A 14,416-nucleotide genomic window follows, 5' to 3' on the forward strand; every position below is an offset into this window, starting at 1 on the left:
TATTTCAATTTCACAAAGAAATGTGCAGAGCTTTTGTCCAAGTAGCAATAATAATAGCAAAGGACACAGGAAGAATAGAAAAAGGACACATTTAATTTAATTTGTCTCAAATCTCATTTTGTTTTGTGAATCGTTTTGAATTGGTTTGTTTAGTGAGTTTTGTTTGAGATTGTTTGTTTGGAATATTCTTCCTATTTTGAATCAGCTTCCTATTGATAGCAGCGGATGTTTCCCTCTCTCGTCGCTTGGTCTCTTCCAGGACAAGAACGCCCGTCCTCTGGCTCTATCAGGACATGTTGGGTTCGACAGTCTGCCCGATCAACTGGTCAACAAGTCCACTAGTCAAGGATTCTGCTTCAACATCTTGTGCATCGGTAAGTTAGAGACTCAAACACAGCGCAAAAAATATGCTATAATCTGCCTGCAGATGCTGATATTTACACAGCATACGAATGTTTGCAGAATCTGGGGGGGGTGAAAATGTGTAACATTTTACAAATAAGAGATCATACAAAATGCATGATATTTGTTATTTAGTACTGACCTGAGTAAGATATTTTTAAATAAAAGATGATTACATTTAACATTTAAAAAAAAGTAAAAAAAAAAAAAAAAAAAAAAATGAATTCAAAGTTTGTGAAACCCTTGGTTCTTAACACTTGTGTGTGGTTACCTGCTCCTGGTCTGCTCCACAGCTGTGGTTTTTTTGTTTTTACTATGAGTCACCTGAGTCCTATTGTTTGTTCTGAACAGTAGGGTAAACTGTCTGCTGTTTCTTCAAAGAAAAAAATCCTCCAGCTTCCTGCAGATTCTTCAGTTTCCTCCCAGGCATATTTTGCATATTTGAAGAAGCCCTTTCCACCAGCAGTCACTGTATGATTTTGAGTTCCATCTTTTCACACTGAGGACAACTGAGGGACTCAAACACAACTATTAAAAAAGGTTCAAACATTCAGTGATGCTCCTGAAGGAAACACGAACCATTAAGACGCGGGGCGTGAAAACTTTTGAACAGAATGAAGATGTCTTCTTATTTATTGAAATATAATTTTTTTTTTCCATTTAGTACTGCCCTTTGGAAGCAACAGAAGGTACTTGCATGTTTCCCAAAAGACAAATTAAGTACACTTTACTTTCACGCCCCGGCTCTTAATGCTTCGCATTTCCTTCTGGAGCATGAGTGAATGCTTGAACCTTTTTTAATAGTTGTGTTTGAGTCCCTCAGTTGTCCTCAGTGTACAGTCACTGCTGGAAAGGTTTCAAATATGCAGAAAAACGGAAGAATCTGTGATATCAATGAGCTCTATATCTGCAGTAATGTGTCTCAGTGAGATGAGATGTAAATGATCCAAACATATAATGCAGTGATTGAGAGATGAAGAAATAAAGGCTCCTCAGAAGATGTGGAGATGTTCTGGGGCTTGGAGGATCATATCCTTGTGAAGATCATTCCTTAATCCTCGCTGAGGAACAGTGAAAGTAAAGCTTCTAGAAACCAAACGCTCCTCAAAAGATCCTGATGATCATGCGATTTGAGACTCTAAAACATGATTGATGGAGAATCAAGTAAAGCTGAGCTGCTTCAGTCCAGTAAGAGTCATCTGGAGATATTACTGCAGTTATTCTGACCTTTACTTGATCAAAATCACTCAAGACTGACAGAAAAACACACGTGAAGTGTTTTTCTTACAATTACACTAGAAGAGCTTTTCACTGGATAAAACACTCTAAACTCTCAATTAGATGACGTGGAGATTGAGTGAGAAACAGGTTTACAGTAAAGTTTAGAGCCTTAGAAATCATGGTTTATTATAGGGTTAATAAGTACAGTGTGTTCAGTATGTGTACATGCAGTAAGTATATTGTACATATTTCTCCAGGTGAAACTGGGATCGGTAAAATTCCACGCTGATGGACACGCTCTTCAACACCAACTTTGAGATTTCGAGTCGTCCCCATTTTGAGCCGAAGTTTGAAGTTAGTCGAGCGCAGACGTACGATCTTCAGGAGAGTAACGTTCGTCTGAAGCTCACCGTGGTTAATACTGTCGGCTTCGGCGATCAGATGAACAAACAGGAGAGGTTTGTTATGATTTTTTGATTTAATGATTTATGTTGTTGTTTGTTGTTGGTTGTGTTTGTATGAATGTGTGTGTGGTTCTTCATCAGGTTTGTAGAAATGTAGCCAACTGCATCAGTGTCTCATTCAATGGATGCTCTGCAGTGAATGGGTGCCGTCAGAATGAGAGTCCAAACAGCTGATAAAAACATCACAATAATCCACAAGCACTTTTCCAGTCCCTCCAGTCCATCAGTTGAAACACATCCCAGACAGTAAGAAAGAAGGACTTTTTGACAACATCTGGAGAAGACAAAAGCTGAAAACACATCCAGCATTAAGACGTTTAAATCAAATACATAGAGTCTATAATCCATAATAACACTTCCTCCAGTTGAAAAAGTGGCATCTGCTGTTGTCTCTCACATCAAAATCCAGTCACAAAAAGCCATATTAGTTCAGAGTCTGATTTAAGAAAACGCTGCTTGATCTGTGCAGATTTCTCTCCCCTGATTCACACCAGAACACTTTTTCACTGGAGGAAGTGTTATTATGGATTATGGACTCTATGTATTGGAGTTAAAAACGTCTTAATGCTGGATGTGTTTTCATCTTTTGTCTTCTCCAGATGTTCACTGATGGACTGGAGTGCTGTGGATTACTTGTGGATTATTGTGATGTGTTTTATCAGCTGTTTTGGACTCTCTTCTGACGGCACCCATTCACTGCAGAGCATCCATTGCTGAGACACTGATGCAGTGCTACATTTCTACAAATCTGATGAAGAAACACACTCATCCTGATCTTATATTGGCGTTCTCTCTCTCTGTTATAGTTACCAGCACATAGTGGATTACATCGACACACAGTTCGAGTCGTACTTACAGGAGGAGCTGAAGATCAAGCGCTCGCTCCATAACTATCACGACTCCAGGATCCACGCGTGTCTGTACTTCATCGCTCCGTCTGGACACTCGCTCAAATCTCTGGACCTGGTCACTATGAAGAAACTGGACAGCAAGGTCAGTCTGCTGTTTCCACAGACGCTTCAGACGTGAAATAAAGAGGAAACAAATGGATAGAATAGAAAAGGCTAGTGTTAGAGTCTTTTTTGTTTGAAAAAAGAAAAAAGGAAACAAGTAGATAGATAGGGTGAATGTTTTAAAGGGTTAGTTTTTGTTGTTTTTAATAAAAAAGGAAAACAGATAGCTAAAATAGAATTAGAATAGAGAGTGCTAGAGTTAGAGGGTCAAATAAAGATGAAAGAGATGTGTTTTTAGCCGTTTATTAGCGGTTTATCTCCTTTCAATTCTAAAATATTAAATCAGGTCAAAATAATGTAAATTCATAAAGTCACGATGTTGCATACACTTCAAAAAATGAATATATTCCTCAGTATTTTTGTTTTGTTTGTTAATATACATATCTAAACATCCTTAAATGAAGACACCTTTACTGGAGAAGCAAATTAAATCTTGTTTCGTGGGAAATTAAACAAAAATAAATGAGTTTATGATCAAAAGAAGAAGAAATACCTGTCGATGGAGAATAAAAACTTGATTAAGTGGATTTTTCGGAACCTGTTTGCAGATATTTGGTCTTGTTTTAATCATGAACTCGCTTCATTTTGATCAATTTCTAATAAAAGTGGACTTCATTTTGCATCTCAAGTATCTTGATTTAAGGAACTTTAGACAGTTGCACTGGAAAACAAAACAACAATACTGAAGAAAAACAGCCATTATTTTGAAGTGTGAAATTAATTATTTCCATATTCTAGTGTTCGGGAGCAGAGAAATTCAATTAAAAAACAAAGTAGAAATATGTTTCTGTTTGTTTTTGTTTTTTTTTTTTTATGTATTAACTGTCAGAACTTTATGATTTGTAAGATTTTTAATGTTTTTAAAGAAGTCTCTTCTGCTCATTAAACCTGCATTTATTTGATCCAGAGTCTAGATAAAACAGTAAAATTGTGAAATATTTTAACTATTTAAAATAACTGCTTTCCACGTGAATATCTGCTAAACTGTAATTGATTTCTGTGATCAAAGCTGAATTTTCACAAATGTCACATGATCCTTCAGAAATCGTTCTAATTTGCTGATTTGCTGCTTGAGAAACATTTATTATAATTATCAATACTTAAAACAGTTGAGCACATTTGTTTTAGGATTCTTTGATGAACAGAAAGATTTCTATTTCAGATAAACGCACTTCTTCTGAACTTTCTATTCATCAAAGAAACCTGAAAAAATCTACTTAGCTGTTTTCAACATAATAATAATAATAATAATAATAATAATGTTTTTAGAGCAGCAAATCAGAATATTAGAATGATTTCTGAAGGATCATGTGACTGGAGTAATACATTTGAAGATATATTCAAATAGAAAACGGCTATAAAACATTTCAAGCTTTTACTGTTTTTGCTGGACTCTGGATCAAGCCTGTGGTTTCTGTATTTCGCTCCGCTGCAGGTCAACATCATCCCCGTCATCGCTAAAGCCGACACCATCTCCAAGAGCGAGCTGCACAGGTTCAAGATCAAGATCATGAGCGAGCTGGTCAGCAACGGCGTGCAGATCTACCAGTTCCCCATCGACGACGAGACCGTGGCCAAGATCAACACCGCCATGAACGTGAGTCCTCAGATGAAGCACACAGACAACAGGAAGAAGGGCTTATGTGTGCAGTGTTCACTGTTAACCGCCCTGAACGCTCTGTTAAACCGTCTACATATAAAGAGTGTGTCGTATCAGGAAGAAAACACTACATCAGTATTATTTTAGTATTATTGAGATCCTATTATAGATTTTATTCATTAAAAAAATGTGTGTGTGTGTATGTGTGTGTATATATATATATATTGTGTATGTGTATGTTGTGTATTGTATATTCTTTGTGTGTGTTGTGTGTGTTTTTTTATAAATGTCTATAATTATATTTTTTCCATCTTTATTCAAAATCTCATTAATTTTAAAGTTTTTTAGTAATTTTGTTGCATTTTTTTGGTCAACTTTAGTGTTTTTTTATTTTTCTAGTATAATTTTTATTCAATTTTTAAAAATAATTTAATATATATATATTATAATATATAAAAATGTAATTTACAAAATTTTCTATAAAATTATAATTATAAAGTATAATTAATTCATATAATTTTTTATTCAGTTGTAGTTATTTTATTACATCAAGTTCAATTAAATTAAAACCAAGAAATGTTGCCTTGGCAAAACTAAAAAAAAAAGCTCTTCATATCTTATTTTATTTTAGTTAACGTGTATTTTATGTTGTTAAGTAACACAACTAGTTACTGTTACATTTATTACATCAAGTTAAACTAAATGAAAATGTGAAATGTTGCCTATAAATAGCTAGCTTTTAAAAAAATAAAAAAAATAATAATAAATATATTTAAGTTAACTTTTATTTTTTTTGGTGTATAAAAAGTGAGTTTTTTGTGTTTTTTTTTTTTTTTTTTTTTTTTGTGTGTATCGTTGAACTAAATTTAAAAATGAGAAATGTTTGACTCGGCAGCTAGTGGAAATTTTTATTTAATTTAAGCTTAATAATGTTTACGTTATTTTATTTCAGGTGTCAAAAATGTTTTTTACGGTTTTAATTTTTTCGTTTTTTTTATAAACTCTAATAACCTGATTACGGTTTTTTATTTTACTTGCCACAGAACGGCAACCGTCAAGCTCACAGGAAATAAAGCATGCACTGACTACAGATATAATCAGTTATTAATATTGAGCTGATTCTCAGGGTCATCTTCCCTTCGCCGTGGTGGGCAGCACAGAGGAGGTGAGCATCGGGAACAAGATGGTGAAGGCGAGGCAGTATCCGTGGGGCGTCGTGCAGGGTGAGCCTTCATCACACCCGCACTCACTCTTATACACTCGGGCTAAATGGAATTCCTCAAGCAGGCTTGCCCTGGTTTTGAAGAGGTCTGGGGTGTGTTTGTGTGTGTTTCAGTGGAGAACGAGAACCACTGCGACTTCGTGAAGCTGCGCGAGATGCTGATCTGCGTCAACATGGAGGACCTGCGCGAGCAGACGCACACCAGACACTACGAGCTCTACAGACGCTGCAAGCTGGAGGAGATGGGCTTCAGAGACACCGACCCCGAGTGCAAACCCGTCAGGTGAGAGCTCCTTAACCACAGCGCCCCCTGTGGGCTTCCCTGCTAACCACCGGCTCTGCAGACGGGAGCATGGGAACTGTTTACTTAACCTCGCTCAGAGACATTCCTCAGATTTCTGCTCGGCTTCTCAAAACAGAGAAAGAATGGAATCTCGGCTAATGACCGGCCTGCTGGCTTTCTTAACGAGACCCTTCAGATCCGCACTCATTCACACCGAAGGAGAGGGTTTGAGCAAACAACAGGCTGTTTGAATGACTTTTAAAAGCCATAAAGGGTTGTATATTAGGACTTAGATGTTTAACTCAAATTTGAGAGACTATAAATCTGGGGATGGAAAAAGAGGAATATGATTATTAAACTTTAAGATGCGTTGATTGAATTAAAGAAGTGTGAGCGCAGCACATTTAAAGTCAAAACGTGACGCTTTTGCACATTATACACGCAGGGTTATTATAGCAAACTATAAAAAAACATTTTTAGTATTTGAAATAAAATGTTAACTGAAATAAAAATGCATGAATATATTTTATGTATAAATTTTTTTTAATGCATTTCTCATTTTCTTTTAGTTTAACTTGAAGTACTAAAATAACTAAAACTTAAATATTTATAAAAACTAAAACAAATGAATAAAAGTGATGAAAGCAGGCAGCAAAAAAATAAAAAATGCAACTTAAAATTAAAATTTAATTTGATATATTATTAAAAACTATTAGTATTATAAGACTTAAATATTTTAAATGGCGTAAAAAGAAAGTTTTAATTATCAAAACAGGAATATGATTAATAAATTTCAAAATGCTTTGAATTAAATAAGTGTGAGCGCAGCACGTTCTATGAGGGTTATTATAGAAAGCTAAAAAATAATACATGTTCATTACTTGGAAATAACATATATGCTTATTGAAATAAAATATAAAATGTAAAAATGTATTTTATAATACATTTCTCATTTTCTATTTTCTTTCAGTTTAACTTGATGTACCAAAATAACTAAAACTGACATAATAAAAACTAAATAAACATCAACAAAAACACAACAAAATGGAAAACAACAACAGCAAAAAAAAATTAAAAAAAATTTTGTGATTAATTTAATTTTTTATAGTATCTAATTTATTATATAATATTGATTCCACAGGTTTGTGCTTTTCTTTTCTTTTTTATGCCAAGCAATTGCTTATGATCTATCGTTGATAAATAATGATAATGTTTACGTTATTGTGTTTATATTATAATCTGTGTCCCTGCAGCACAGAAGCAGTCATAAGCAGCACAGGTATATTTGTAGCAATAGACAACAATATATTGTATTAGTCACAAATATACATTTCTCTTTTATGACAAAAATCATTTGGATATTAAGTAAAGATACGGAAGTTCTATAGCGGCCATCCATTATAATTTTTTTTCCTTTTTGTTTTTCTCGTTATAACGACATGAAAGTTTTACTGTTGCTATAGTTAACGAACTCACACTTTGACAGGCATCTGATGGACAGCCAGGTAGCAGGCGCTCTTACTGTGGCCTATATTTCAGTAAATTTTGCTTCGCCTAGGTAATAATAAAGTCTACAATACTGTATAAATGAAAAGGCTGATCAGGAATCACTGTTGATTTTTTCCAGAGACAGTAACAACGACACGTTTTGTTTTTGTAATTAACATGTTTAAATGGCAACAACACCGCCATTTGCAAGCCATTAGAGCTGCTGTGGATTAAACTCACTTTTAATTTTCCCTTTATATGAAATAAAAAAATTATATATAATTTTTGTAATTTGTAGTAGTCATTATGTGGCAGATATCATGTGTGTTTATAACGCTTCTGTTTTGAAAAGAGCGTTTCATGTGTACTACGTGTAAAGTATGTGTGTGTGTGTAAAATGAAATGACTCCCCATTTAGAAAAAAAACATTACAACATTACAGACAAACTGGGATTTAAATTAGCCTATGGATTTTTTACATATACAACCAATCACATTTCTAGCATCATATGGTTAACAATAAAGATTAGTAATAAGGAAAAAGAAGCACATCAGCCTACATCGTTAAATCCCGTCCTACTGTAGATAAACAGACTTTTTTAAATTTAGCATATGGAAGATTTCTCCGCTTATTAACTACCTAATCATTAAATTTTAAATTAATCAATGAGCCTAAAAGAAGCACAAATATAAAATATATATTATTGGTGCAAACAGAATACAGTGATGTCAACCTTGGTTTTGATAAGCAATTATTGATGAAACAGAATGCGTTGATGAAACACTCATGCATCTACCAGGAACTTAATACACAAAATATTCATATTGATTTCAAGCATTTAACATTTATGAATCATAATTAAATGTCACGGAATAATAAACAAGACTGCACAAATTATAGCGATTCCACGAGGAAGGTCCGCGTTACAGTAAAGTGGATAGTATACAACTAAAAACCCCATCAGGTTATATTCAGGTCTATGAGAGTGGCCCACCTGTGGCTGGCGCAGTTTTGTAAATTCTTAGAGAAAATTAAGTCGTTATAACGAGAAAACGACCTTCGTTTATGTCGAGATAAACGAGGGGAAAAATTAAGTCGTTATAACGAGGAGAAAACAAAAAGAAAAAAAAAAATATTAATGCTATTATGTCCCGCTTAGAACTTCATGAAGATATTTTTTTAGTAAATTTCCTACTGTAAATATATCAAAATCAAATTTTTGATTAGTAATATGCATTGCTAAGAACTTCATTTGAACAACTTTAAAGATGATTTTCTCAATATTTAGATTTTTTTTTTTTTATAAATCTCAGTTTTTAAAAATTCCCCCCGGTGATTAATAAACTGAGGTGCATCTGAAATCGAATGACGAGTCGTCTGGAGATGTGATGACGCTGTGATGTTTTGTTGCTGTTCTTCATGCAGTCTTCAGCAGACGTACGAGGAGAAGCGGCAGGAGTTTGTGGGTGAGCTGCAGAGACGAGAGGAAGAGATGCGGCAGACGTTTGTGCAGAGAGTCAAAGAGAAAGAGGCCGAGCTGAAGGACGCCGAGAGAGAGGTACCAAATACACACCATTTATTTCACAAAAAAAAAATTACAGTTTTTATGGATTACGTTTTTTTATGTTTTAATTTCTCTGGACTCCTTTTTAATGGTTAAATTCAATTTGAGCAGTCCAAAAGCATGTCTAATTAATTAAAATCATGAAACCTATACAATTTAACAACAGTTTAATAAAGGTTTAACATTAAATCTGGTTTATTTTTTCTCAAATCCCATTTTATTTTTTACCAAATTCTGTTTTTTTTTTTTTTTTTTTTTTCTTTTTTCTGTTTTTATTTAAATCTTAATAAAATTGTAATAATCAAAAAGCATATCTAATCAATCAAATTCATGAAAACAAATTATTTTTAAAATAACAATAGTGATGATAATAATAGTGTAAAAAGTTTTTTTTTGTTTGTTTGTTTGTTTTTATTCTGTGCTGTGTATTTAAATTTTTTATTTCTTGTAATTAAATAAATTAAACAAACCCTTTCTTTTCTTTTTTTTGGCAAACAGAAAGTGCTGCACAACAGAGGTTTACTGTTAAAATTGAAACACATAACGATGTGTGATTATTTAGAAAATAAAGCTTTAATTAAAGGTTCAAAGTTTAAGGTTGTAAGATAAAGTTGTAATCAATTTATTATTAATAATAGTAGGAGTAGTAGTAGTATTTCATCAAGACGTACATTTTAGGCCTGCTGTAAAATATTAATTTATTTCAGTCACAGTTTCTTCAAGTTAAATCAAACTTTTATTTTGAAGGGTTGCTGTGACGTTAGTCCAATCGCAGTTTGATTTAAATGTAGCCTGCTGATCTAACTTTGATTTATTCATCTAAAAAGTTAGTCATCTAATTTTTTTTTTTTTGTTGTTTTTTTTTATAAGTTTTGTATAGTATTTTCTTTACTCTTTACTTTAAAAGCTTCTAAAAAGTAGAGATGGGTCCCGAAAGTGCATAGCACTCCATTTTTTATAACATGGGATTTTTAACAATCTTATTCAAGATTTTGGTCAAATGTTGCAACAAGATGTTTTTTTTTTTTATTTATTTATATATATAAATTTTTTTTATATTCAGTACTACTATCTTGAAGGACAGGAATTTTTTTTATATATATCTTTAAGAGAAATTCCGTGTGGAGCATGTGTTTGCATGTGTGTGTGCAGTGAATTCTTCTAAGCAGCAGTGTGTGTGTGTGTGTGTGTGTGGATCAGCTGCAGGGGAAGTTCGAGCAGCTGAAGCGAATGCATGCGGAGGAGAAGAGCAAGCTGGAGGAGAAGCGCAGGAGTCTGGAGGAGGAGATGAGCGTCTTCAGCAAACGCAAAGCTGCCACCGAGCTCCTGCAGGCGCAGGCCTTCAACACCAGCACCAACAACAAGAAGGACAAAGACCGCAAGAAGTGAGTTCCTCCCAAACACTGCGTACAGAAGCAGACATGGCAGCCCTGCATCTCAGGAACTTATATTACCAGTGTACAATGAAAGAAAAAAGCAGGGATTGTAGGTTATAATGAATTTAAATTAAATATGACATATTTAGAGAGGAATATAAACTGGTGAGTAAAATATATAACTAACAACAACAATAGAATTATAACAATAGGCCTACAAATTTTACTAATACTAATATTTTATTGTCTTTTTTTATTTGCTTGTCAATTAACCAGTCGACATGTGAAATGTTTGTGTTGTTTATCAGCGCTCTTGATAAGAGGATAAAAGAAGACAAGAAATAGTTAATTGATGTTGATAAATCCTGCTTAGTATTTACATGATCAGATGTAAAAGAGACTTATATTAACAACTTCCAGCAAAAGGAAAATGAAGGGAATGTAATGTATTATAAATAAGAATTAAATACTATAATATTTATTATAAATAAAAATTCTATATTTAATAAATAAAATTTAATTATTTGTTATATGTTATATGTCATTTGTTATAAATTAAATATATGACAAACTGGTGAGTAAAATATTATATTTAATTGTTTTTTTTAATAATAATAATAATAAATAAATTTAAATACATAATCTACATTTTCCTACAGCTGGGATTATTCCGGCGTTGTATACTTATACTCTTTAAATACAATAATTTTTGTATAAACATCTTTTTTTTTTTTTTTAATTTTTTTTTGTATATTTTAAAACTTTTTTTTTTTTTTTTTTTTCTCTTATAAGTTAACAAATCTACATACAGTACTTCAATTTAGTTTTTTTGGAGCTCTAAAAAAAAAATCATCATCCTGATCAGATTTTAATAAATCCTACTTGAAATGGACATTTATTATAGAAAACTGACATAAATCACAAATGATATTCATGAATGTATAGACATTACATATTTAGATGTGCTAATAATTGCGGAATAAAATCTAAAAGTACAACTAAATAATATAAAATTCTTTAAAAGTTTAATATCTATTTGTGATAGCATATTTATTGATAAAAGAATAAAAAAAAAATTAAGATCTGTATGAACTGAACAAGATAAGAAATATCAGCTCTAGATTTGAATGAATCCTTCTTGATATTTACATATTCATTGTATAAAGCTGACAAAACTCACAGATTATTAGTAAATGCATGTTGTAAAGCTTGTCAGAAATGTGAGGGTGATGTGTTGTGAAGACTGTCATGGTTGAGTGATTGTGTTATTGTTTTTTGTTCTTGTCGGTGTAGTTTGTGTCTTTTGTGTTTGTTTTTTTTGTTGCTGATGTGTTTATTTGCTTCAGCTCTGGATTCATGTGAAGGCGAGGCAGAAAAAAGCATTACGGTACTGTATCACGGACACCTCTGAAGAACACACGTCTTCAACTTCACTTCGGTGCCTTAAAACAAATGATTTCTTATGAGCACAATGCAGATGTTTATCACAGAATATGCTCTTGAGAACATGTTAATCTACTATTTTTACTGGCAAGTGTATGATTATTCTGCTGGAGACTTGTGTTTTTATGGTTGTTTTTGAGAACAAAACATTTAATCGCACAATATACTATCGTAGTTCCCACCACAAATGTTTACCTTATTGCATTTATTTTCACATTTTATACTCATGTTACATGTATTTAAACAGTGTTATTTTGGGTGATGTTTTAACCAAATAAACTTGTATTTTTCTGCAAATTGTATTTCTTGCATTCTTGCAAACTTTGTCATAATAACAGCAGAAATGCCAAACATGTCTTGCTAAGAATAGAGAAAATATATATATATACATTATTTTCTGATAACTGACAGCCTGACAAACCTGTATTTGAAACTAGATTATTTCCTAAAATCGCTTTGTGAGTTTATGAAAATGGAATAAATTAAAATCATACAAATGTTCAAAATAATTTTAAAAATAAAACTCAAAATGAAACAATTGATTAAAGTTTTTTTACTTGCATGACATGCAAATGTGTTGTTAAATTGAAATATTAACTTAAGTACATTTAAAAAAAAATACTATAGTCATTTATTATAGTTATTTTTGTTTTTTTGTATAGTGTTTTTGTAAAGTGTTTTTTGTTGAGTGTATTATACTGTATATATTATAGTAATTACAACACTTTGTTAATGAATACTACAGCATACTGTAGTATTAACTGATAAATAATGTAGTTTACTTTAGTTTTTACTACAGTGATCTGTAGTGTAATATACCGTATAGTTGTAGAAAACCTGGTACAGTATTGAGTAAAGGAATTTTTTTATATTACTAAAGTTGCTATATTACCACAGCAACTATAGCATTACCACAACAAACTAATTTAAGTACTTTTATATTGTGTGTCTAAGAGTTTTTATTTTTTCTTTTTTTTGAATACTCTTTTATAAAGAGAGTTTTAATTGGGGAATACACAAAGCGATTCTTCTTAAAGAGGCAAACAGACACAGGAAGTGTTTACAATACCAAGGTTTCAGGCCATTGTTTAAATCAGTACAACGCTAGAAAGAAAGGAATAAATAAAGAGAGAAAAACAAAGTTTTGGGTAGGAGAAGCCATGTGCATGTATAATGAGACCCAGTGGATGTAGTGTATATAGAGAAGAGGAGCGGCTCCAAGAACTGAATGTCCCTGAGGACCCCCGTGACCAGGTTGATGTGCTTTGGATACAAACCGCTCCCAGGTCACCCGAAAGACCTAACTAGTGAGAGAGGCATTCAAAACACTGTCATAGTATTCACTACAAATTACTTACTAAATTTATATATATATTATTTTTTTATTGTGTGTTTTTTGATGTGGGTAATATTTTAATAAATGTTTTGTGTATATCTGTTATGTCTATGGTTGGTTTGATGTGTGGTTTATTGTTGTGAGTTGTGGTTTGAATTCTGATTGGACAAGTTTGAGATGAGGTTAATAGCTAATATGGTACTTCAAGAAGTCTGCAAGATGTAATCCTGTTTACCATCAAGATGAGTATGTTATGAAAATGTTTGTCTTAATTGTATCTGTTTTATAAGTTTTCTCTGTGTTGGAGCTGTATATATTTACACTATGACATGTTTTGATATCATTAACTGTTGATTTCACTCAGTGTGGTGTTCAAACTACGAAACCTATCTAAAATCATCTCGGTCTGTCTGATAATTAATGCACAAACTGTGGTCAAAATAACTGAAACCAGCAGCTTCTCTACTAGTCTTTTCTAATGGATCTCTGACAGCACCGAAAATAAGTAATGTTAATTAATTTTAATTCATTTCACGTTTATTTGCATAGCGCTTTTCACGATACAAATCGTATAAGTAATGTTAATTAATTTTAATTCGTAGTTTATCAGTGGTGAATTGCTAAAAGCAACTAATAAACTTAACTAATGAACTAAAAACATAGTATCAAGTTGTTTAAAACCGAATTAATAAAATCATACAATTTTTCAAAACAATTACAAAAAATACAATCATGTTTTAATAAAATAAATCACACTTAAACAGTTAAAATTCCAATAAAAATGTATATTATAAAATAATATATTATATACACACACACATATATACATCCCATGATATAATATATATAATATGATATAAAAATTTTATTTTACATTTAAAATATTTTAAATTAATTGATTTAATTTTTTAAATAAGTGCACAACCATTGAACAGGGGTGTGTATTTAGTGAATGGACCCATTGGTCCTCCAATTTATTCAAAAGTGAATAGATCTTAAAACC

General features: G+C 32.2%; 1 protein-coding gene across 1 annotated transcript; it reads left to right on the top strand.

Annotated features, from left to right (window-relative positions):
- Positions 1 to 250: 250 nt before the first annotated feature.
- LOC122138550 (septin-10-like) lies at positions 251 to 12,112 on the top strand. Its single transcript, XM_042731940.1, has 9 exons — positions 251 to 374; positions 1,881 to 2,081; positions 2,894 to 3,080; positions 4,536 to 4,697; positions 5,827 to 5,923; positions 6,037 to 6,205; positions 9,120 to 9,252; positions 10,459 to 10,643; positions 11,981 to 12,112. The coding sequence occupies exons 2-9, from the start codon at positions 1,912 to 1,914 to the stop codon at positions 11,994 to 11,996; spliced, it is 1,119 nt and encodes a 372-aa protein (XP_042587874.1). The 5' UTR covers positions 251 to 374; positions 1,881 to 1,911; the 3' UTR covers positions 11,997 to 12,112.
- The last annotated feature ends 2,304 nt before the right edge of the window (positions 12,113 to 14,416 follow it).

Source organism: Cyprinus carpio, chromosome B9 (genome assembly GCF_018340385.1).
Source record: "Cyprinus carpio isolate SPL01 chromosome B9, ASM1834038v1, whole genome shotgun sequence".
Classification (NCBI taxonomy): Eukaryota; Metazoa; Chordata; class Actinopteri; order Cypriniformes; family Cyprinidae; genus Cyprinus; species Cyprinus carpio.